This window comes from Procambarus clarkii, chromosome 52 (genome assembly GCF_040958095.1).
Source record: "Procambarus clarkii isolate CNS0578487 chromosome 52, FALCON_Pclarkii_2.0, whole genome shotgun sequence".
NCBI lineage: Eukaryota > Metazoa > Arthropoda > Malacostraca > Decapoda > Cambaridae > Procambarus > Procambarus clarkii.
This window is the reverse complement of record NC_091201.1, coordinates 6,328,820-6,355,538: the sequence shown is the minus strand read 5'-3', so window position 1 is coordinate 6,355,538 and position 26,719 is coordinate 6,328,820. Positions and strand designations below refer to the sequence as shown.

General features: G+C 47.9%; 1 protein-coding gene across 2 annotated transcripts in view; it reads left to right on the top strand.

Annotated features, from left to right (window-relative positions):
* Positions 1-26,719, top strand: part of LOC123763692 (ell-associated factor Eaf-like) — a 57,044-nt gene that overhangs the window by 16,302 nt on the left and 14,023 nt on the right. For both annotated transcript variants that reach the window (XR_011222697.1, XM_069304288.1), the window contains exons 3-4: positions 15,607-15,629; positions 24,072-24,304. Coding sequence is in view for 1 of the 2 variants with exons in the window: in XM_069304288.1 (XP_069160389.1) it covers positions 15,607-15,629; positions 24,072-24,281 (233 nt within the window). In the remaining variant the exon portion in view is untranslated. The remainder of the gene's footprint in view (positions 1-15,606; positions 15,630-24,071; positions 24,305-26,719) is intronic.

The following is a 26,719-nucleotide window of genomic DNA, read 5'->3' as shown; positions in this document are numbered from 1 at the left end:
TGTCTGAACCGGTGTGCTGGAGTGCCTGAACCGGTGTACTGGAGTGTCTGAACCGGTGTGTTGGAGTGCCTGAACCGGTGTTGGAGTGCCTGAACCGGTGTTGGAGTGCCTGAACCGGTGTTGGAGTGCCTGAACCGGTGTTGGAGTGCCTGAACCGGTGTTGGAGTGCCTGAACCGGTGTTGGAGTGCCTGAACCGGTGCTGGAGTGCCTGAACCGGTGTTGGAGTGCCTGAACCGGTGTGTTGGAGTCCCTGAACCGGTGTTGGAGTCCCTGAACCGGTGTTGGAGTGCCTGAACCGGTGTTGGAGTGCCTGAACCGGTGTTGGAGTGCCTGAACCGGTGTTGGAGTGCCTGAACTGGTGTTGGAGTGCCTGAACCGGTGTTGGAGTGCCTGAACCGGTGTTGGAGTGCCTGAACCGGTGTTGGAGTGCCTGAACCGGTGTGTTGGAGTCCCTGAACCGGTGTTGGAGTGCCTGAACCGGTGTTGGAGTGCCTGAACCGGTGTTGGAGTGCCTGAACCGGTGTGTTGGAGTGCCTGAACCGGTGCTGGAGTGCCTGAACCGGTGTACTGGAGTGTCTGAACCGGTGTTGGAGTGCCTGAACCGGTGTTGGAGTGCCTGAACCGGTGTGTTGGAGTGCCTGAACCGGTGTGTTGGAGTGCCTGAACCGGTGTTGGAGTGCCAGAACCGGTGCTGGAGTGCCTGAACCGGTGCTGGAGTGCCTGAACCGGTGTGTTGGAGTCCCTGAACCGGTGCTGGAGTCCCTGAACCGGTGTTGGAGTGCCTGAACCGGTGTGTTGGAGTCCCTGAACCGGTGTTGGAGTGCCTGAACCGGTGTTGGAGTGCCTGAACCGGTGTTGGAGTGCCTGAACCGGTGTGTTGGAGTCCCTGAACCGGTGTTGGAGTGCCTGAACCGGTGTTGGAGTGCCTGAACCGGTGTTGGAGTGCCTGAACCGGTGTTGGAGTGCCTGAACCGGTGTTGGAGTGCCTGAACCGGTGTTGGAGTGCCTGAACCGGTGTTGGAGTGCCTGAACCGGTGTGTTGGAGTGCCTGAACCGGTGTTGGAGTGCCTGAACCGGTGTTGGAGTGCCTGAACCGGTGTACTGGAGTGTCTGAACCGGTGTGTTGGAGTGCCTGAACCGGTGTGTTGGAGTGCCTGAACCGGTGTTGGAGTGCCAGAACCGGTGCTGGAGTGCCTGAACCGGTGCTGGAGTGCCAGAACCGGTGTTGGAGTGCCTGAACCGGTGTTGGAGTGCCTGAACCGGTGTTGGAGTGCCTGAACCGGTGTTGGAGTGCCTGAACCGGTGTTGGAGTGCCAGAACCGGTGCTGGAGTGCCTGAACCGGTGCTGGAGTGCCAGAACCGGTGTTGGAGTGCCAGAACCGGTGTTGGAGTGCCTGAACCGGTGCTGGAGTGCCAGAACCGGTGTTGGAGTGCCTGAACCGGTGTTGGAGTGCCAGAACCGGTGCTGGAGTGCCAGAACCGGTGCTGGAGTGCCTGAACCGGTGTTGGAGTGCCTGAACCGGTGCCTGAGTGCCTGAACCGGTGCCTGAGTGTCTGAACCGGTGCTGGAGTGCCAGAACCGGTGCCTGAGTGCCAGAACCAGCGTGCTGGGCAGGTGTTTACACAGGAGGTAAACACTGTCTGGGTGTGAGTGTCTGAGTGGTCGTCTAGGAGAGTGATGGAAGAGGAGAGGCGAGATGTTTACCAGGAGAGGGAGGGACGTTGGTGATGGGAGGGCAGAGGAAGAGGAGGACTAGGCGTGGAGGAGAGTGGTGGCGATAGAAGAGAAGGAGAAGAGAAGACATTGGGGGAAAAGGAGAAGCTGGAAGAGGAGGAAGAGGAGACAAGGAAGGTTGGGTGGTAGGCTTTACTCTAAGTACTGGGGAGGTGGTACACTAAGCTGTGGCTGAGGACAAGTACTGGGGAGGTGGTACACTAAGCTGGGGCTGAGGACAAGTACTGGGGAGGTGGTACACTAAGCTGGGGCTGAGGACAAGTACTGGGAAGGTGGTACACTAAGCTGTGGCTGAGGACAAGTACTGGGGAGGTGGTACACTAAGCTGGGGCTGAGGACAGGTACTGGGGAGGTGGTACACTAAGCTGGGGCTGAGGACAGGTACTGGGGAGGTGGTACACTAAGCTGGGGCTGAGGACAGGTACTGGGAAGGTGGTACACTAAGCTGGGGCTGAGGACAGGTACTGGGGAGGTGGTACACTAAGCTGGGGCTGAGGACAGGCACTGGGGAGGTGGTACACTAAGCTGGGGCTGAGGACAGGTACTGGGGAGATGGTACACTAAGCTGGGGCTGAGGACAGGTACTGGGGGGAGAGGTTACACTAAGCTGGGGCTGAGGACAAGTACTGGGGAGGTGGTACACTAAGCTGGGGCTGAGGACAGGTACTGGGGAGGTGGTACACTAAGCTGGGGCTGAGGACAGGTACTGGGGAGATGGTACACTAAGCTGGGGCTGAGGACAAGTACTGGGGAGATGGTACACTAAGCTGGGGCTGAGGACAAGTACTGGGGAGATGGTACACTAAGCTGGGGCTGAGGACAGGTACTGGGGAGATGGTACACTAAGCTGGGGCTGAGGACAAGTACTGGGGAGATGTTACACTAAGCTGGGGCTGAGGACAAGTACTGGGGAGATGGTACACTAAGCTGGGGCTAAGGACAGGTACTGGGGAGGTGGTACACTAAGCTGGGGCTGAGGCCAGGTACTGGGGGGAGAGGTTACACTAAGCTGGGGCTGAGGCCAGGTACTGGGGGGAGAGGTTACACTAAGCTGGGGCTGAGGACAGGTACTGGGCAGAGAGGTTACACTAAGCTGGGGCTGAGGACAGGTACTGGGGAGGTGGTACACTAAGCTGGGGCTGAGGACAAGTACTGGGAGAGCTTAATTTGTGTAGTCTTCACTCTAATGAGTGCAAACTAATAGGACCTTAATAGAATTTAAAAGGAAGGTCCACTAAATCCCAAAATCTATAATCTCTATATGATATATCCTTTGTTAATGTTGTCCTGCATGTTTCTTCCTTGTTTGCTGGCAGGGTTGGGTCCTTAGGGGCCAGTCTTTACCTAGAGCCCATCAGCATTTGCATCCCAACTATTCCTGAAGATTAACGAAGTTTCTGATTCACATCTGCATCTGGCCCATTTTGTATCATATTTTCACCTCCCGAGATCATCCTCTATGAACGTTCCGGATGTGAGACGAACGATGTCTTATGGTTCTCCTAAGACATTGTTTTGGCCTCAGCTTCCACCCAGCTACAACAACTAAACCATGGCTGGCCAGAAACCATGGCTGGCCACAAACCATGGCTGGCCATAAACCATGGCTGGCCACAAACCATGGCTGGCCAGAAACCATGGCTGGCCAGAAACCATGGCTGGCCATAAACCATGGCTGGCCACAAACCATGGCTGGCCACAAACCATGGCTGGCCACAAACCATGGCTGGCCACAAACCATGGTTGGCCACAAACCATGGCTGGCCACAAACCATGGCTGGCCACAAACCATGTCTGGCCAAAAACCATGTCTGGCCACAAACCATGTCTGGCCACAAACCATGGCTGGCCACAAACCATGGCTGGCCACAAACCATGGCTGGCCACAAACCATGGCTGGCCACAAACCATGGCTGGCCGTAAACCATGGCTGGCCACAAACCATGGCTGGCCACAAACCATGGCTGGCCATAAACCATGGCTGGCCACAAACCATGGCTGGCCACAAACCATAGCTGGCCACAAACCATGGCTGGCCACAAACCATGGCTGGCCACAAATCATGTCTGGCCACAAACCATGGCTGGCCACAAACCATGGCTGGCCACAAACCATGGCTGGCCACAAACCATGGTTGGCCACAAACCATGGCTGGCCACAAACCATAGCTGGCCACAAACCATAGCTGGCCACAAACCATGGCTGGCCACAAACCATGGCTGGCCACAAACCATGGCTGGCCACAAACCATGGCTGGCCACAAACCATGGCTGGCCACAAACCATGGCTGGCCACAAACCATGGCTGGCCACAAACCATGGCTGGCCACAAACCATAGCTGGCCACAAACCATGGCTGGCCACAAACCATGGCTGGCCACAAACCATGGCTGGCCACAAACCATGGCTGGCCACAAACCATAGCTGGCCACAAACCATGGCTGGCCACAAACCATAGCTGGCCACAAACCATGGCTGGCCACAAACCATGGCTGGCCACAAACCATGGCTGGCCACAAACCATGGCTGGCCACAAACCATGGCTGGCCACAAACCATGGCTGGCCAGAGGAGATAGTCACACACTACCAGGGAAGAATACACTTGTGCCGGGGGTCCAGTGTACGAGACTGGCGAACGAGTTGGTTTGGCCCTTCACGTGTCCCAGGAGAGAGGTCCACCATCGTTCCATCCCTCCGCCCTCCTATCCCAGGTCTTATTCTGTCCTCATATCCCAGTTTCTTGACCTCATATCCCAGTTTCTTGACCTCATATCCCAGTTTCCTGACCTCATATCCCAGTTTCTTGACCTCATATCCCAGTTTCTTGACCTCGTATCCTAGTTCCTTCACCTCGTATCCCAGTTCCTTGTCCTCATATCCCAGCTCCTTGACCTCGTATCCCATTTCCTTGTCCTCATATCCCAGCTCCTTGACCTCGTATCCCGGCTCCTTGATCTCGTATCCCAGCTCCTTGACCTCGTATCCCAGTTCCTTGACCTCGTATCCCAGCTCCTTGACCTCGTAACCTAGCTCCTTGATCTCGTATCCCAGCTCCTTGACCTCGTATCCCAGCTCCTTGACCTCAAATCCCAGCTCCTTGACTTCATATCCCAGTTCCTTGTCCTCATATCCCAGCTCCTTGTCCTCATATCCCAGTTCCTTGTCCTCGTTTCCCAGCTCCTTGACCTCGTATCCCAGCTCCTTGACCTCGTATCCCAGTTCCTTGACCTCGTATCCCAGTTCCTTGACCTCGTTTCCCAGCTCCTTGACCTCGTATCCCAGCTCCTTGACCTCGTATCCCTGCTCCTTGACCTCGTATCCCAGTTCCTTGACCTCGTTTCCCTTCCAAATGCTATATATTAAACCCTTTATAATGACGTTGTCCCAGGCTATACTATAGTAGAAAGAGAATGTCTGTCTGTCTGTCTGTTCAAATTTAGAGCCCAGATGCTTACCCAAATTTGCAGGGGGAAGGGTCTTGGGTATGGGACGGACATCATAGGCAAGGGGGGTAGGCCTAAATGAAATGCTTTAAGAAATGTTAGCTTTTATAAACATGCCCATGTAGTCAAGTGTCTAATATACAACACGTCCTCCTGTTATGATAGTACTTAGTGTAACTATTTAGTCGAATAGTAGTTCACACTGCCTTGACACACTGCCTGAATTTGTTATTGAAGAACCTACCCTGCTGGTTGGTGACCTTAATGCCAGACACCCACACTTTGGTGCCAACTGTCATCAGCCCAATGTCAATGGACGGAAACTGTCACTCTTTGTCAGGGGAAGTGAAAACCTTAGTGAAAACCTTAGGGTCCTGGGTGATGAACAGCCAACTCACCTCAGAGGAGGAAGATTAGATTATGCTCTCCTGCTGAATGCACAGGACACGGATGCCAGTACACACATTGTGCACAGTTTATGTAGTGACCATTGGGCACTGATTACCACCGTCGACATGAGCAAGAGAAGGAAAGAGACAAATAAAAGAAAAAGGTTATCACTCGGACCAGATATGAGGCCGCACTTCATAAACAGGATGAGTGACTGGTTCACGGAATACCAAATCCCAGAAGACATTGACACATTTGTTGATGACCTTAACCACCAAATTGAGAGCTGTCTAAGAGTTCCGCGCCGTACGCCTGGGCGAAGTAACCCTCAGAGGAAGAAAATAAAATGGTATGAGAATGATTACATAAAGATGCTTAACGCAAATGTGCGAGACATGAGTAGAGAGTACCGGAGACATCCCACTGAAAGTAACCAAGAGTTGTTTAAAACAGTGTGTCAAGTAGCCAGGGAAGAGAAGATTAAAGAGCGGGAAAGACAATGGCTTGAGTTCACTAGCTCTATTGGACGGGAAACATCTGCAAGACAAGTGCGGGCAAAAATTCAGATAGCTAAGGGGGGCAGAGCCCGGCCTGCGGCTCACAAAGACCCCCAGGGTAAGGCTGAGGAACTAATTCACAAGTGGAGTGATGCAGCATCCTCCTCCTCCCTCCCTGCAGAAATCAGCAGGGAACAGCTCCTGCGACATGATGACAGAAGAATTAGGATAACAAGAGCACTGTCTAGTGATGACGAGTATGGGGAACCAATCACAGCCCAAGAAGTAAGGGGCGCTATGAAAAAGGGTAAAAGTACAGCACCTGGTGAAGATGGCGTCACCTACGACATACTCAATGCACTGTGTGAAGTGTCTGGGAATCCACTACTCCACCTGTTTAACAAGTCATTCCTAAGTGGAGTGTTGCCCACACAATGGAAACACGCAATAATTATTCCCATACCGAAGCCTAATGACCCTGGTAATTACAGACCTATCAGCCTCGTGTCATGCACTTGCAAGATGCTTGAAAGGATCATCCTAAACCGACTGTTGCACAAAATAGGCAGGTTAGGGGAGGGGGTCAATGGATTTCTTAAAGGACGGAGCACAGCAAATTGTATAGTTAATTACTTGGTTAATGACACGGCTAGGTACTCTGTATTTGTTGACATCAAAGGAGCCTTCGACAAAGCACAGGGGATTGCGATCCTGGACGAGCTTGCATGCATGGGTGTCAAGGGGAGACTCATGAAATGGGTTGAAGACTACCTCACAGGAAGGAAAGCCAAGGTTTGCTTCAATGGAGCAGTCTCCAGAACACTGAGTATGGAACTCGGGACCCCCCAAGGCGGAGTCTTAAGCCCTACACTATTCAATGTACTTATGAACGCCATTGCAAATATTGATTTTCCGGAAGGAACACAACAAGTGGGATATGCAGATGATGTCCTAATACAAGCTCCCACCTTGGGAAAAATTGAACAGTCCATTGAACTCCTCGGAAGGAAATGTATTGAGCTCGGTTTCACTCTCTCCACAAACAAGACGAAGGCATACTCCCATCACAAGCGGAGAGCAAATGAAGAACTGCAAATTAATGGTGTAACACTTGAATGGGTTGACCACTATCGGTACCTTGGCGTCACTGTCGGCTCTAACAAGGGAAAGAAAGAGGAGCTCAATCAACTCATAGGAACATGCAAAAGTCGACTCAGGGCACTGAAAGCTATGACCTGGAATGGACATGGAGCCTCTATTGCCGTGCTCAAAATGATGTACACAGCCTATGTGCGCTCCGTCATAGACTATGCCGCACCAGTACTGTGCACCTACTCCCAAAGCGATATGAAAAGGCTTGAAAGCATTCAAAATGAAGCCATGACAATCATTCTTGGAGTCCCAAGAACTGCCAAAACGTCTAATCTACGAGAGGAGTTGTCCCTTCCCAGTATTAAAAGCAGAATTCAGGAGCTGAATGCTAAGCTTGCAATTAGGATAGCCAGAGATCCCCATTACAATGATATTGCCAAGAAAAAACTGAGCTCTGTGCTAATTTCAGGGGGAAACAGGAGAAGCAAAAAATGGCATCACAGAACAGTCTGCTACCTTGAAGAGCTTCACCTGCTTGAGCAAGCCCGTGAGCTCCTGCCTGTAGAGAGGTTACCTCCCTGGGAGGATGACTCATGTAAGATCATCATCAATGAAATGGCAATGAAAAAATCCAACATGATACCACAAGAAATGAGGCACAAGTATCTCGAGGACATTTATAAAGAAGCCGGAGATGAACTAGATCAAATCTACACTGACGGGTCATCTAATCCTATCAATGGCAGGGCTGGTGCAGCATACACGGTAATCAAGGATAATACCTTCCAACGCAGAAATGAAGAAAAAGCACGTATTGAGAACTATGCATCTTCAACGCAAGCAGAGCTAACTGCCATTGTTATGGCGTTAAGGTTTCTTGAACGGAACACTAATGGTGCAGTGATTTGCACCGATTCAAAAGCAGCACTGCAAAGCCTAAGTAAAAATCAGGCAGAAAATCTTGCAATAGTCGCTGAAATCAAGAGAGCTGTGAGAGTACTTACCAATCAGGGAAGAGTCATCAAGTTTCTGTGGATCCCCTCCCATGTTGGAATATGTGGGAATGAACGAGCAGATGTGCTGGCTGCTGAAGGCGCTGAAGGAGACCATATTGAATACTTCATACCCAAGACTCAACTACAAATTAGAGGTATTATCAGGCAACATCACCGTGACAAGGTAACTGAGGAAAGGAGGATAGAAGCACAAACCAGTGAATCTGTACGATGGTACAACATGGTTGCAGCTGGCAATCCCAATCAGTATGGCCGAAGAGGAGGACGACGAGTGAGAGAATCTGTAATAGCGAGAATCCGTCTTGGATACAAATATCCATGGAGATTTGGAATGGAAACAACAGTTGATCAGCGAAGTTGCAGAATCTGTGGTGAGAGTGATGGACACCGCCTTGACCACTATCTACGTGAATGTGAACACCTGAGAGACATTAGGAATAACTGTAGAATAATAAACCCCACATTGTTTGAGTTAGGAAAACACTATTTGTCAAATATTGATACTGTTCTTAAAAGATTTCCCCATTTTGCACCCGCAAGATAACGTAAGCTTTTAAGGGTTGATAAATGTTAATCTTCTTGTTTGAGGAGCTGTTCACTTGAGACAGTTAAGCAAGTCCCAGCTGTGTCTGGGTACAAGTGACAGGATGAACAACCCAGCGGGTTTTCTTCCTATTGGGGAGTGTTGTACATTCTGCTATGGCGGTATGTTCACTCACAAGATGAGTGGCGCTGCCCAATAAACTCGCCCCTCGGGGCAAAATTTAAAAAAAAAATTTATTTAGTCGAAAGTTAATGAAAGAAATACAACTATAAAAGTACCCTACATATTGGTACTTTCTGGTGGTCCATCATTATATATTGGTACTTACTGGTGGTCCATCACTACATATTGGCACTTTCTGGTGGTTCATCACTACATATTAGTACTTCCTGGTGGTCCATCACTACATATTGGTACTTTCTGGTGGTCCATCACTACATATTAGTACTTTCTGGTGGTCCATCACTATATATATATTGGTATTTTCTGGTGGTCCATCACTATATATTGGTATTTTCTGGTGGTCCATCACTACATATTGGTACTTTCTGCTGGTCCATCACTACAAATTGGTTCTTTCTGGTGGTCCATCACTACACATTGGTACTTTCTGGTAGTCCATCACTATATATTGGTACTTTCTGGTGGTCCATCACTACATATTCGTACTTCCTAGTTGTCCATCACCACATATTGGTACTTTCTGGTGGTCCATCACTATATATTGGTACTTTCTGGTGGTCCATCACTACATGTTGGTACTTTCTGGTGGTCCATCACTACATATTAGTACTTTCTGCTGGTCCATCACTACACATTGGTACTTTCTGGTGGTCCATCACTACTTATTGGCATTTTCTGGTGGTCCATCACTACATATTAGTACTTTCTAGTAGTCCATCATTACATATTCGTACTTCCTAGTTGTCCATCACCACATATTGGTACTTTCTGGTGGTCCATCACTATATATTGGTACTTTCTGGTGGTCCATCACTACATGTTGGTACTTTCTGATGGTCCATCACTCTATATGGGTACTTTCTGGTGGTCCATCACTATATATTGGTACTTTCTGGTGGTCCATCACTACATATTGGCATTTTCTGCTGGTCCATCACTACACATTGGTACTTTCTGGTGGTCCATCACTACATATTGGCATTTTCTGGTGGTCCATCACCACATATTGGTACTTTCTGGTGGTCCATAAATACATATTTACATATCTACATAGTTTAGAGAACCGCAGCAGTAGTGTGGAGGAAGAGGGTATTGTGGTACAAAATAACAGCAATATTGCAGAGCCAGGTAATATAAACGATGAGAGCAACAGTGAGACAGAGTGCATAAATGAAGGAATTGGGACGAAAGACGGAGATGGCTCTAATAAAGAGGTAGACAAGACAGACACAGGTATAAATACCTTGATAAACGCAAAAACTGAAAGTATTTGCAAATCTGCTCAATTAATATGCAGATATGGCAAATTAGGAGCAAAATGCAATTTTCTGCATCCTCGAAAATGCAGGAACATGTTGGAGAGGGGTACATGCCGTTTTGGAACAGGGTGTAGATACTTCCACCCTAAATTATGTCAATTTTCAATTAGGGACAAAAAATGCTACAATCTTCAGCGTCCGGAATTCCACGTGAGAGGTACACAGCGTTATAGACGGGAAGATCAGTATGACACTACTGGAAATTTTTTAGAGGAAGGCAGAAACAGAGTAGTAAATATAATTTAGGGGAACAGTCAGATGGAACCACTACAGGATTACAGAGGGGAAGGGAGATACCCACAAGACTGGAATACAAATTATCAGCAAGCACACAGGTACTACACCACACAACACCCGTCCTACTACCAAAACTGGACGAACCACTTCCAAAACAACACACCCTGGACCTGGGTAGAGTGGGGGGAGGGGGGGGGGGAGAACTACCAAAGCCCACCAGAAGTGACACACAATGTGGGAAGTCATTCATATTTACAAACATACAAGACTTGAAACCAAAATCAAGAAATAAAGTTAAGTTCATAAATGGACTCCTAATAGAATCGAACTCAATATTTGGTGCATTTACAGAAACCCACACAAAAGACCACATGGATAGTGAAATCTGGATTCCGAATTATAATCTATATAGATGTGACAGAGTAATTAGGTCAAGTGGAGGAGTAAGTCTGTATATTAAAGAGGAGTTGGCATGCACAGAGCTCCTCAACTCGTCTAATGAGGTGGTAGAGGTACTTGGAATCAAGGTAGAAAATATGAATCTACTTATTATTTTAATATACAAACCGCCAGATGCAACAGTTGAGGAATTCACTGAACAGATCCACAAAATAGAGAATATCCTTGATAACCTAGCAAACCCAGTACCAAATATCTTCCTCGGAGACTTCAATCTACCCAGTTTGAAATGGAGAATAATAAACAATAACATTATAGCAGGAAATCAACCTGGAAATAACCAACCACAGGTCAGAAAACTACTGAGATTCTGTGACAAATTCTCGCTCAGTCAGTAGATTACAGAACCAACTAGGAACGAAAACACGCTGGACCTGATATTCACGAACAATGAGGAGCTAATCAGAGACATTACTGTCTTCGACACTACGTACTCGGACCACAAGCTCATTGAAGTGCAAACTAACATTAATAACGGTAGTAGGCCTAAGAGAAACAACAAGCGAGAAGGGTTATTCAATAAATTCAACTTTAATAATAAAAGGATAGACTGGGAGAAAATAAACAGGGAACTTACAAACATTCAATGGGAAAATGTTCTAAGAAATAAAAATCCTACACAAGGAATAGAAAAACTGACTTCTGAAGCATATGAAGTCTGTCTGAAACATGTTCCTTTGAGGAAAGCCAGAAAGAGGTCCAATGTACAAAGAAAACGCAGACGACATTACAAAAGAAGGAAGAAATTAAAGAAAATGCTTAAGCAGACACGACTCTCCATACAAAGAAGAAATAATTTAAACAGGGAGATTGAAGAAATCGAACAGAGACTGAAGCATTCCTATCAGACTGAAGAAAGGCAACTAGAACAGAAAGCAATTCAAGAAATAAAGAAAAACCCAAAATATTTCTTCACATATGATAAATCAAAAGCGAAAACGACTGCCAGTATTGGACCTATTCGTATTAGTGAAGGTTTATACACTGAGGATGATAAAGAAATTAGTGAAATCCTAAAAAATCAGTATGAGGACATGTTTAGCACTCCGATACACAGCATGAAAGTGGAAGATTCGGACAATTTCTTTATGAGTGATATCCAGACACCTGTAAATATAACTGATATCAACACGAGCGTGGAAGTTTTGAAAGAGAAATTGACAATATGCCCATGCACTCAGCCCCGGGTCCAGATTCATGGAATTCAATATTTATAAAGAAATGCAAAGTGCTGGTAGCACAGGCACTCAGTATAGTGTGGAGGAAGAGCTTGGACACTGGGGAGATACCAGATGCACTTAAAGTAGCAGACATAGCCCCTCTACACAAGGGAGGGAGCAAAGCAATGGCAAAGAATTATAGACCAGTTGCACTAACGTCCCATATAATAAAAGTATTTGAGAGAGTGATCAGGAGTCAGGTCACTAGATTCATGGAAACCAATGATCTCCACAACCCAGGCCAACATGGATTTAGAGCAGGAAGATCATGCCTCTCACAGCTACTTGACCATTATGACAAAATTACTGAGGCATTAGAAGAAAAACAGAATGCAGATGTTGACCAGACTACAAACTAGAAGGTGAAGGGACGACGACGTTTCGGTCCGTCCTGGACCATTCTAGAGTCTATTGTGAGTTCTCACAATCGACTTGAGAATGGTCCAGGACGGACTGAAACGTCGTCGTCCCTTCACCTTCTAGTGTGTGGTCTGGTCAACATACTTTAGCCACGTTATTGTGACTCATCGCCTGCAGAATGCAGATGTGGTATACACAGATTTTGCAAAGGCATTCGACAGATGTGACCATGGAGTGATTGCACACAAAAGGAGGTCAATGGGTATAACTGGTAAAGTAGAACCCAATTTCCTGTCGAACAGAACACCAAGAGTAACAGTCAATCAAGTAAAATCGAGTCCAATCACAGTTAAAAGCTCTGTACCTCATGGTACAGTCCTTGCACCACTGCTGTTCCTTATTCTCATATCAGATATAAGCAAAAATACAAGTCACAGCTTCGTGTCATCCTTTGTAGATGGTACAAAAATCGGCAAGAAAATTACCTCTGCTGAAGACATTGAAAAACTACAGGCATTAACAAAGTTTTCGATTGGGCAGCAGAAAATAACATGATGTTTAATGGGGATAAATTTCAGGTACTCAGGTACGGTAAAAATGAGGATCTGAAACATAATACAGGGTACAAAACACAATCGAATCTTCCCATAGTAGGAAAACAGCATGTCAAGGATTTGGGAATACTGATGTTTGACGACCTATCGTTTAGGAAGCATAACCAAGCAAATATTGCGTCAGCCAGAAAAATGATAGGATGGATTACGAGAACTTTCAAGTCCAGAGATCCCATCACAGTGGTTGTACTCTTCAAATCACTTGTGTTGTCCCGTGTTGAGTACTGCTCAGTACTCACTTCCCCCTTCAGAGCAGGAGAGATTGCTGAAATAGAGGGAATACAGAGAACATATACGGCACGCATAGACGCGATAAAGCACCTAAATTATTGGGATCGTCTCAAAGCTCAACAAATGTACTCTCTAGAAAGGAGACGAGAGAGATACCAAATAATATACACATGGAAAATACTGCAGAGCCAGGTCCCAAATCTACACAGTAAAATAACAACGTACTGGAGTGAACGATATGGAAGAAAATGCAGAATAGAACCAGTGAAGAGCAGAGGTGCTAAAGGCACAATCAGAGAACACTGTATAAACATCAGAGGTCCGCGGTTGTTCAACACCCTCCCAGCGAGCATAAGAAATATTGCCGGAACAACCGTGGAACATCTTCAAGAGAAAACTAGATTGTTTTCTTCGAGTGCCAGACCAACCGAGCTGTGGTGGGTATGTGGGCCTGCGGGCCGCTCCAAGCAACAGCCTGGTGGACAAAACAAGTCAAGTTTGGCCTCGAGCCGGGCTTGTGGAGTAGAAGAATTCCCAGAACACCATCAAGCAGGTATATTGATACTTTCTGGTGGTCCATCACTATATATATGTGGGTACTTTGTGTTGGTCCATCACTATATATAGGGTACTTTGTGGTAGTCCATCACTATATATGGGTACTTTCTGGTGGTCCATCATTATATATTGGTACTTTCTGGTAGCCCATCACTTCATATTAGTACTTTGTGGTGGTCCATCACTATATATATATAGGGTACTTTGTGGTGGTCTATCACTATATATGGGTACTTTCTGGTGTTCTATCACTATATATTGGAACTTTCAGGTGCTCCATCATTACATATTGGTACTTTCTGGTGGTCCATCACTACATATTGGTACTTTCTGGTGGTCCATCACTATATATATTGGGTCTTTCTGGTGGTCCATCACTACATATTAGTTCATTCTGGTGGTCCATCGCTTCATATTGGTACTTTCTGGTGGGCCATCACTACATATTGTACTTTCTGGTGGTCCATCACTACATATTGGTACTTTCTGGTGGTCCATCACAACATATTGGTACTTTCTGGTGGTCCATCACTACATATTGGTACTTTCTGGTGGTCCTTCACTACATATAGGTACTTTCTGGTGGTCCATCACTATATATTGGTACTTTCTGGTGGCCCATTACTACATATAGGTACTTTCTGGTGGTGCATCACAATATATTGGTATTTTTTGTGGTCCATCACAACATATTGTACTTTCTAGTGGTCCATCACTACATTTGGGTACTTTTCACCAAATATTTACTAGAAGTACTCACATTTTAGGAGGATGCTCTGAAAATATGTGTGTGGTTTCTGTGGCTTTAAGCTATCGTAATAAGATATTTTCTAAAGGGCCGATACGGTTGTTTTCGTGCTTCTTAACAGTAAATTTTCTGAGAGATCTATCTTGAGGTTATCTTGAGATGATTTCGGGGCTTTAGTGTCCCCGCGGCCCGGTCCTCGACCAGGCCTCCACCCCCAGGAAGCAGCCCGTGACAGCTGACTAACACCCAGGTACCTATTTTACTGCTAGGTAACAGGGGCATAGGGTGAAAGAAACTGCCCATTGTTTCTCGCCGGCGTCTGGGATCGAACCCGGGACCACCCGGAGATGGGAAAGAGGGAACAACGGCTGGGATAGGGTAGGGATTAAAGGGGAGGGGTCGAGGGGAGATGAGGGAAATGGGGCGGATGATGACGGGGGTGCAGGGTGAATGGTCTGAGGTACGGGACGAACATAATCAGGTTTGTGTTGGTAAAATTGAGGAGAAAAGTGCGTATCGGGTTCACATTCGGACGACCACGACAATTTTTGGCACTGCCCGACGGCTACACCCAGCTAAACATTTTGAAAATAAATAATAAATAAATAAAAGAGAGAGAGAGGGGGGGAGGGAGAGAGAGAGAGAGAGAGAGAGAGAGAGAGAGAGAGAGAGAGAGAGAGAGAGAGAGAGAGTGAGAGAGAGAGAGAGAGAGAGAAGCGTAGATAAAACAGAGACAGACATCCAAACGTACATACATACATACATACATCCAGACATATAGTTAGACACATACAGACATGTATAGACATACAGACTTGCAGATACAGAGAGAAAGGATAAGCCTGTAGAAACACAACGTCGACCAGGGCAAAGAGAGTGAGAGACCCGGGCACCGCCGGGTTCCACCCTTGAAATATTGTATAATATCCCACCAACTAATGTTTGGTTTTCTTCAACAGTTTACGGCTTCGGCGGGATTCCTGTGAGTATACTTTACGGTTTACACTACAAACACTTCATTATGTTGTGGTATACTGAATGTGCAGAATTATTTTGTGTGTTGCTCGTCTACATTAAGTGTTAGTCACTATAATAGTTGGATCAGATAGGCCTAAGCACCAGTAACTACCGCACAATTGTTAATTAAGGAGATAGGGCTGTAGTTTGGATGTGTTACCTTACACCTGATGCCACTGTTCACCTAGTGTCCCATCACACAACATCCTGTTTTCGGGTCAAATTTTTTAAGAGTCTAGTTTTATGGTAATGTTTCAATGTTCAGAGAATAGTTTTATTAGGAGTTTGTTAAAGAAATGTTATTAGGGAAGTTCAGAGGAAAAGTAGTATCGACGTTCTTATTAAAACTCTACGGTCATAAGCCGATATTTTAAAGTTCATTAAGAGTTTGTTAAGGGTTTCTTATAAGGGAAATTCAGGGCCAAAGTCGTCTCTGCTTTCTTATAGAATTCTTATGGAAAAAATAAATTCTACGGACTTAAGCAGATATTTTAAAAAACTTTATCAGAATTTAGCTCTTGGGCCCGGCTCTATACATTTATAAGTGTAGTTTTACTACTAATAGCCCAATTTTCGTCATATATCAGACGTATTAAGAAAAGAATATAGTTACCAAGTTCCAGCTCCCGGCCTCCGACATAATTCATTTGTATAACTCCAAAATTAACTGATCAATTTCACTAAGACTTAAACTGGAGCTTGATTGTACTTCTGATTCAGTAAATCAAATCAAGACAATCAAGCTCCAGCTCCTGGCCTCCGCCTTAGTTACCTCTCCTATCCTCGTTAGTATCAATCCAATTCATCAAAAAATTTATCCCCGCTGTATTTGTTAAAGAATTTAACAAATTAAAGACGCTATTGTTAAAGACGCTATTGTTAAAGACGCTATAAAATAAATCAAAATAAAAAACTAGCTCCGGCTCTTGTCCCCCGCCTTAGTTCATTCCTACAACTCCGCTATTATCCGATCAATTTCCTCGAGATTTAAAACATATGTATTTTATACATAGTAAAATACAACAATTAAGTTACTGAGTTCCAGCTCTTGTTCCCGCCTTAGTAACCTCCCGTATCTTCGATTCTAACCGATATATTCCACTAAAATTTAAAACGGCTATATTTATGCCACAGTAAAAAAACAACGATTTAGTTACCGAGCTCCGGCTCTTGTCCCCGCTTTAGATCATTTGTACAACTTTGCTGCTATTAGTCCAATTTCCCTCAAATTTAAAACCGCTACATTTCGAGCATAATAAAAATAGATCAAAACAATTGCCGAGCTCCAACTCCTGTCCTCCGGCTTAGTTCAGTCTTCATCAAAGTTAGTTATTCCAGAACATCAGACCCGCTCTTAACCTTGACCTTATCACAGTAAACACGAGTCTAACAATACCCTCAACTCACCTCTGTAATTACCACCACCAGGTCATTATCTCACGGTCATGTCACACCTTATCTCCCCCCCCCCCTCCCCCACCATATCTCCCCTCCCTCCCCCTACCCACCATATCTCCCCTCCCTCCCCCTACCCACCATATCTCCCCTCCCTCCCCCCACCATATCTCCCCTCCCTCCCCCTACCTACCATATCTCCCCTCCCTCCCCCACCATATCTCCCCTCCCCACACCTGACTTCTTCCATACCTCCCTCGTTCCTTCCATACTCCCCCCCCCCCCGTCCCCTCTCTTATCTCCCTCACCCCTTACCTTCCTCTCCCCTACCTCCCTACCTCCCCACGCTCTTATCTCCCCCTCTTCCCTACTCCCTCGCATCTCACCCATTCCTCAACGCCCCCTTCCCCAGAATCATTCACAACTCTGCACCTTCAAGAATTTGAAATACAACTATTAACAATAATCTTACCGCATCTGGACGTTCGCCCGTGTTCGTAAAAGAGCTTCCCAAATGTCCATTCCATGTTTTCACCCGTTTCTCCGTGTTCTCCATGTTCTGAAAATGTTCACAGCATGTTCTATATACAACTTGTTATACATTATTCATGTTCTCATCCTATTCTCTGCAAGTTCAATTCATATGTTCCCCCTGTTTCTGCATGTTCTTCGCATTCCTCTTCATGTTCTGTGTTCTTTGTTATGTTCTAATGTGTTCTTTGTCATGTTCTCACAATGTTCTCAGAATGTTCTTCACAAGTTCATTATTCATTCTCCATATACTCTACTTTTTTATGTTTTCATGTTCTCTACAAGTTCAATTCATATTCCCCGCATATTCTCAGCGTTCATCACATTCTCTTACATGTTTTCTGTTTCTTTGTATGTTCCATGAGAGTTAAACAGCTCTTATCATGTGTCTTATCATACTTTGTCATTACTCATATGTAAATACACAACGTCTCCATCCTTAACATGTCCTCCCCTGGTCTCGTTGGGTCTTCTTAATAAAATTGTAAGTAGTGTAGTGTAGTTCTTCTTACTACTTCTTACTGGTTCTTCTTCCTCCTTACTGCTCCCTCAATCCTTTACATGTCTTAACGGTCTCTCCTTTCATCCCTTTCTTACAATTTCCCTACAACAATCCATCCTCTACCTGTTCTGACGTGTTCTCCATATGTTCACTGCGTTTATCGCATTCTCTTGCATGCTCTCTCGTTCTTCTCGTTCTTTTAAATAACATGTACGATTATTTCTGTCGTTCAGTATCTTGAGGTTATCTTGAGATAATTTCGGGGCTTTAGTGTCCCCGCGGCCCGGTCCTCGACCAGGCCTCCACCCCCTGGAAGCAGCCCGTGACAGCTGACTAACACCCAGGTACCTATTTTACTGCTAGGTAACGGGGGCATAGGGTGAAAGAAACTGCCCTTTGTTTCTCGCCGGCGTCCGGGATCGAACCCGGGACCACAGGATCACAAGTCCACAGTGCTGTCCGCTCGGCCGACCGGCTCCTCAGTATGTAGTTCGTTGTTATGTATTATCAACTGCATTACTGATTGTTAACAAGTTACTACAAAGTATTTATTTAGTCATTCACTGAGGTTTGTTTTTCAAACGACTTTGTTAATATATTTCTGTTTAACGACTTATTATTTCTTACCAACACTGTTCTTAACTAGTATTACTCTTTATACAGTTACAAGCTTACAAAGACATTCTTTTTTTCTCGTTTCTTAACTAAAGTAACACTTCTTTCAACTGGAAAATAGTCATGTTCATCATCTTTCAACACTTTCTTAACTACTATAATGGGTCGTTAAGTACGAAAAATAGTCAAAGGTAATTTCTTCATAATATTTTCTAAACTAAAGTTACTCCCCGAGACATCTCGGCGCATCAAATGTTTCTATCATGTCATCTGTATTCTCCAGTGACACCCTCAAAGACTTGAAAATACTATTATTTCCATCAAAAGTTATTCTCAGAATCATCAAAGTTAATTTCGGAATGAACAAATCCACAAGGGCCGTGACGAGGATTCGAACCTGAGTCCGGGAGCATCCCAAAATCTCGGAATCATTAAGAATACTCTTCAAGCATTAAAGAGACTCTATGGTTTATTGACGTAAGAATGTTACTTTCCAGGATGGTATGTCTTTATTTCCAACATCTTAAAGTTATAATTTCTTAACAAATCTTAAATAAAATTGCACTTTCATTAGTCAAGAGTAACTTTTTCAAGTCATATGTAAGTATACTTTATGTTAAACTTATTAAGATGCATCGTAATATAGACACAAAACCGCATTTAAATATTATTACAAAAAGTGAACATTTACAACTTTCGTAACATATCTATCATTTCTCATTTATTTACGTTACATCTAATATGCACTAGTTTTTCTCCGTCAGATATATATATATATATATATATATATATATATATATATATATATATATATATATATATATATATATATATATATACATATATATATATATATATATATATATATATATATATATATATATATATATATATATATATATTATTTATTAGCAAGACAAGCTTTTACTGAAGATATATTTTATAATGTAACTTACCTAGCTAAACTTATCCATCCTTACCTACCTGATGTAACTTACATAACCTACCTAATATAACTTACCTATCCTGACCTGACCTAACTTACATAACATAACCCACCCGACATAACTTGCCCATCCTCTTCTACATGATGTAACTTACATATCTTAATAACTTAGCTGACATAACTTACCCAACCTACCTATCCTCTTCTACCTGCTGTAACTCAGAAAACCTACCCTACCTGCCTCTGTAACTTACAAAACCTACCCTACCTGCTGTAACTTACCCATCCTAACTTGACCAACTTACATAACTTGCTAACTTAACTTGCATAACATAACATAACTTATCTACCCCTCACCTACCTAACCTCTCTTACCTAATATAACTTACATAACCTACCCTACCTAATATAACTTACCTGCCCTTACATAACCTAACTTATTTAAAGTAACTTATTTAAAGCATCATGAGGGGAATTTGTAGAGAACATGAAAGAGAAAGTGAAGAACACAAAAATACAGTAAGATTATTAGTAATTGTTGTATTTCAAGTTCTTGAAGGTGCAGAGTTGTGAATGAATCTGGGGAAGGGGGAGTAGAGGAATGGGTGAGATGTGGGAGAGAAAGAGGTGAGGGAGGGGGAGATAAGGGTGTGGGGGGGAGTCGGGAAGGTAAGGGAGGGGGGTAGGTAAGGGGTGAGGGAGATAGGAGAGACGACGGTGCGGGGTAGGGGTAAAATGAAGGGATAAATGTATGGAAGGAGTAAGACGTGGAGGGGGGGAGATATAGGGGTGAGGGGGGGTAGATGGGGAGCTGGGGGTAAGAGAAGATATGGGCGCGGTAATTGTTTTGAACTATTTTACTACGTACGAAATGTAGCGGTCTTATATCTTGAGGAAATTTATCAGATAATAACGGAGTTGTACGAATGAACTAAGGCGGGGGACGGGAGCTGCAACTCGGTAACTAGATTGTTGTATTTTACTATTTCTAAAATAAAGCAGTTTTACATTTCCGGGGATTTGGATAGATACTACAGAAGTAGTACGAGTGATCTAAGGCGGGGGACAAGAGCCAGAGCTCTGTTACGGCTTTGATCTTATTTACTACGTCCGAAATACAAGGCTAATAATTTTCAAGGGAATCGATTGGTTATTTACGAAGATAGGAGACACTACCAAGACGGGGACAAGAACTGGAGCTCCGTAACTTTATTTTCATTTCTTAATACGTCTGAAATATGACTGTATCATATCATTTAAAATATCTGTTTAACCGTAGCGTTTCGATAGGAACGCCTCAAGGGCGACTTTGGCTCTGAATTTCCCTTATAAGAAATCCTTAACAAACTAATAAACTTATTATCTGAAAAAAATCAGTCTTAAATGGGTGGCATCTTAGCGCCAAGGGAAGGGAAGTATCAGGGGGAAGCACAAAGCCATTACGACTTTGTAGCACTGAGAAGGGGCCAGGATAAGGATTTGGGATGGGACGAAGGAAAGGAATGGTGCCCAACCACTTGTGGACGATCGGGGATTGAACGCCGACCTGCATGAAACGAGACCGCCGCTCTACCGTCCAGCCCAAGTGGTTGGGCATCTTAGCGGCAAGTGAAAAGCTGAGACAATGTAGCCTGGAAACCCCTGACAACTTAGCCTATCTTAAACTCAGACAAATTTTCCTTGAAACCCCCTGACGGGTCCGCCTAGACCCGTCGGTTTGGGCTGACCCGTCATATATGCTACTAGTGTCCCCCCCCTCACACAGCAGCCACTGTTCCACCCCCCCCCCCCCAGTGTCCCCCCTCACACAGCAGTCACTGTTCCACCCCCCCCAGTGTCCCCCCTCACACAGCAGTCACTGTTCCACCCCCCCCCCCAGTGTCCCCCCTCACACAGCAGTCACTGTTCCACCCCCCCCCCAGTGTCCCCCCTCACACAGCAGTCACTGTTCCACCCCCCCCCAGTGTCCCCCCTCACACAGCAGCCACTGTTCCACCCCCCGTGCCCCCCCCTCACACAGCAGCCACTGTTCCACCCCCCCCGTGCCCCCCCTCACACAGCAGCCACTGTTCCACCCCCCCGTGCCCCCCCTCACACAGCAGTCACGGTACCATCCCCCAGGGTCCCCTCACACAGCAGCCACTGTTCCACCCCCCCCCCCCCAGTGTCCCCCTCACACAGCAGTCACTGTACCATCCCCCAGTGTCTCCCCCTCACACAGCAGCCACTGTTCCACCCCCCCAGTGCCCCCCCTCACACAGCAGCCACTGTTCCACCCCCCCAGTGCCCCCCCCTCACACAGCAGCCACTGTTCCACCCCCCAGTGCCCCCCTCACACAGCAGCCACTGTTCCAGCCCCCAGTGCCCCCCCTCACACAGCAGCCACTGTTCCACCCCCCAGTGCCCCCCTCACACAGCAGTCACTGTACCATCCCCCAGTGCCCCCCCTCACACAGCAGCCACTGTTCCACCCCCCAGTGCCCCCCCTCACACAGCAGCCACTGTTCCACCCCCCCGTGCCCCCCCCCTCACACAGCAGCCACTGTTCCACCCCCCAGTGCCCCCCTCACACAGCAGTCACTGTACCATCCCCCAGTGCCCCCCCTCACACAGCAGCCACTGTTCCACCCCCCCAGTGCCCCCCCTCACACAGCAGCCACTGTTCCACCCCCCCGTGCCCCCCCTCACACAGCAGCCACTGTTCCACCCCCCAGTGCCCCCCTCACACAGCAGCCACTGTTCCAGCCCCCAGTGCCCCCCCTCACACAGCAGCCACTGTTCCACCCCCCAGTGCCCCCCCTCACACAGCAGCCACTGTTCCAGCCCCCAGTGCCCCCCCCTCACACAGCAGCCACTGTTCCACCCCCCAGTGTCCCCCCTCACACAGCAGCCACTGTTCCACCCCCCAGTGCCCCCCCCTCACACAGCAGCCACTGTTCCACCCCCCAGTGCCCCCCCTCACACAGCAGCCACTGTTCCACCCCCCAGTGTCCCCCTCACACACAGCAGCCACTGTTCCATCCCCCCCTCACACAGCAGTCACTGTTCCACCCCCCAGTGTCCCCCCCTCACACAGCAGCCACTGTTCCACCCCCCCCCCAGTGTCCCCCCCTCACACAGCAGCCACTGTTCCACCCCCCAGTGTCCCCCCCTCACACAGCAGCCACTGTTCCACCCCCAGTGCCCCCCCCTCACACAGCAGCCACTGTTCCACCCCCCCAGTGCCCCCCCTCACACAGCAGCCACTGTTCCAACCCCCAGTGCCCCCCTCACACAGCAGTCACTGTTCCACCCCCCAGTGCCCCCCTCACACAGCAGCCACTGTTCCACCCCCCAGTGTCCCCCTCACACAGCAGCCACTGTTCCACCCCCCAGTGTCCCCCCCTCACACAGCAGCCACTGTACCATCCCCCAGTGTCCCCCTCACACAGCAGCCACTGTACCATCCCCCAGTGTCCCCCCTCACACAGCAGCCACTGTTCCACCCCCCCAGTGTCCCCCCCTCACACAGCAGCCACTGTTCCACCCCCAGTGCCCCCCCCCTCACACAGCAGCCACTGTTCCACCCCCCCAGTGCCCCCCTCACACAGCAGCCACTGTTCCAACCCCCAGTGTCCCCCCTCACACAGCAGACACTGTTCCACCCCCCGTGTCCCCCCTCACACAGCAGCCACTGTTCCACCCCCCCCCCAGAGTCCCCCTCACACAGCAGCCACTGTTCCTACCCCCAGTGTCCCCCCTCACACAGCAGACACTGTTCCACCTCCCGTGTCCCCCCTCACACAGCAGCCACTGTTCCACCCCCCCCCCCAGAGTCCCCCTCACACAGCAGCCACTGTACCATCCCCCAGTGTCCCCCCTCACACAGCAGACACTGTTCCACCCCCCGTGTCCCCCCTCACACAGCAGCCACTGTTCCACCCCCCCAGTGCCCCCCCCTCACACAGCAGCCACTGTTCCACCCCTCAGTGTCCCCCCTCACACAGCAGCCACTGTTCCACCCCCCAGTGTCCCCCCCTCACATAGCAGCCACTGTTCCACCCCCCCCCCAGTGTCCCCCCCTCACACAGCAGCCACTGTTCCACCCCTCAGTGTCCCCCCCTCACACAGCAGCCACTGTTCCACCCCTCAGTGCACCCCCCTCACACAGCCACTGTTCCACCCCCCATAGTCCCCCCTCACACAGCAGCCACTGTTCCACCCCCCCCAGTGCCCCCCCTCACACAGCAGCCACTGTTCTACCCCCCCCCCAGTGCCCCCCCCCCTCACACAGCAGCCACTGTTCCACCCCTCAGTGTCCCCCCTCACACAGCAGCCACTGTTCCACCCCTCAGTGTCCCCCCTCACACAGAAGCCACTGTTCCACCCCCCAGTACCCCACCACCACCACCATACTAACAGTACCTGGTGACCCGCAGCCCTCGCTGAAGGAGAAGAAGCTGAAGGAGGCGAAGCACCACCAGCAGCACCAACAGCTCCACCAGCAGCACCAACAGCACCACCAGCAGCACCAACAGCACCACCACCAACAGCAGCACCACGCCGGGGCCAAGGCTTCACCCACCACACCCACCGACACCCACTCCGACACTCACTCCGACACGAAGAAGAAAGAAGACGTTAAATGAGAAAACGTCGAGGTGAAGACATGGTGAGTAGGCCTACATTATCATTATCTTTAGGCCTAGTGGCCAAATTTATTAACTGTTTACCCTCACGTGATTCATTCAAAGACTAAGGTGTTTCTGCGACAGTTGCCACCATTGAGTGACACATTCCGAGCCTAGATGCCGTTCTTGTCTCCGACACATTTGCAATAGTGAAGATCGCGCCACTGCACAAAGGAGATAATAAAGTAGACGCAAAAAATGACTGATCGATAGTATAAATAGTATACATAATAAAACGCATTTGAAAGAGTGTGCTAAGAAGTAAGATGACAAACCCCCTGGGGTCAATATCTACATAATCAGCGCCGTGCTCTGAGCATGGGTACACAGCATGGCGCTCGTGTCTCACAGTTACTAGACCACTGTAACACGGTCGCTGCTGCCATGGATCACCAGCAAAACGCTGATGTAACACGGATTTCGAGAGAGCTTTTGAGAAATATGACCATGGTGTTATTGCTCTGAAAATGTTCAAAAACAAAATTGCTCCCAGAGGGAGGATGACTGATCTTTAATTACCTAACGAACAGAAGCCATTGAGTAATACTGAACAACGGTAGCCTCGCACTGTTCTTTTGCGAGTATTTTGGGAGGCGACAAATACTCAGATGTATTTGTCGTCCTCTGTGAATGAACCAACAAATGTGTGTATAGGTCCAGTATTATTGGAGAGTTTTATTTTGTTTTTTGCATTCGTGAAAAGTTATTTTGGATTTTTGTTCTAATCACTTGTGTGTCTTTCTCTTCCATTTGTTTTTCTTAAATCTTTCTTAAAACACCACCACCACAGTACACACCACCACCACCACAGTAGACACCACCACCACCACAGTAGACACCACCACCACCACAGTAGACACCACCACCACAGTAGACACCACCACCACCACCACAGTAGACACCACCACCACAGTAGACACCACCACCACCACCACAGTAGACACCACCACCACAGTAGACACCACCACCACAGTAGACACCACCACCACCACAGTAGACACCACCACCACCACAGTAGACACCACCACCACAGTAGACACCACCACCACCACAGTACACACCACCACCACCACAGTACACACCACCACCACCACAGTAGACACCACCACCACCACAGTAGACACCACCACCACCACAGTAGACACCACCACCACAGTAGACACCACCACCACCACCACAGTAGACACCACCACCACAGTAGACACCACCACCACAGTAGACACCACCACCACCACAGTAGACACCACCACCACCACAGTAGACACCACCACCACAGTAGACACCACCACCACCACCACAGTACACACCACCACCACCACAGTAGACACCACCACCACAGTAGACACCACCACCACAGTAGACACCACCACCACCACCACAGTACACACCACCACCACCACAGTAGACACCACCACCACCACAGTAGACACCACCACCACAGTAGACACCACCACCACCACAGTAGACACCACCACCACCACAGTAGACACCACCACCACACAGTTAGACACCACCACCACAGTAGACACCACACCACCACAGTACGACACCACCACCACCACAGTAGACACCACCACCACAGTAGACACCACCACCACAGTAGACACCACCACCACCACAGTAGACACCACCACCACAGTAGACACCACCACCACAGTAGACACCACCACCACCACCACAGTAACACCACCACCACCACAGTAGACACCCCACCACCACAGTAGACACCACCACCACAGTAGACACCACCACCACCACATGTAGACCACCACCACCACCACAGTACACACCACCCCCCCCACAGTAGACACCACCCACCACAGTAGACACACACCACCACAGTAGACACCACCACACCACCACAGTACGACAACACCACCACAGTAGACACCACCACCACCAACACAGTAGACACCACCACCACAGTAGACACCACCACCACCACAGTAGACACCACCACCACCACAGTAGACACCACCACCACAGTAGACACCACCACCACCACAGTAGACACCACCACCACAGTAGACACCACCTACCACAGTAGACACAACCACAACAGTACACACCACCACCACCACAGTAGACACCACCACCACCACAGTAGACACCACCACCACAGTAGACACCACCACCACAGTAGACACCACCACAACAGTACACACCACCACCACCACCACAGTAGACAACACCACCACAGTAGACACCACCACCACAGTAGACAACACCACCACAGTAGACACCACCACCACCACAGTAGACACCACCACCACAGTAGACACCACCACCACAGTAGACAACACCACAGTAGACAACCACCACCACAGTAGACACCACCACCACAGTAGACACCACCACCACAGTAGACAACACCACCACAGTAGACACCACCTACC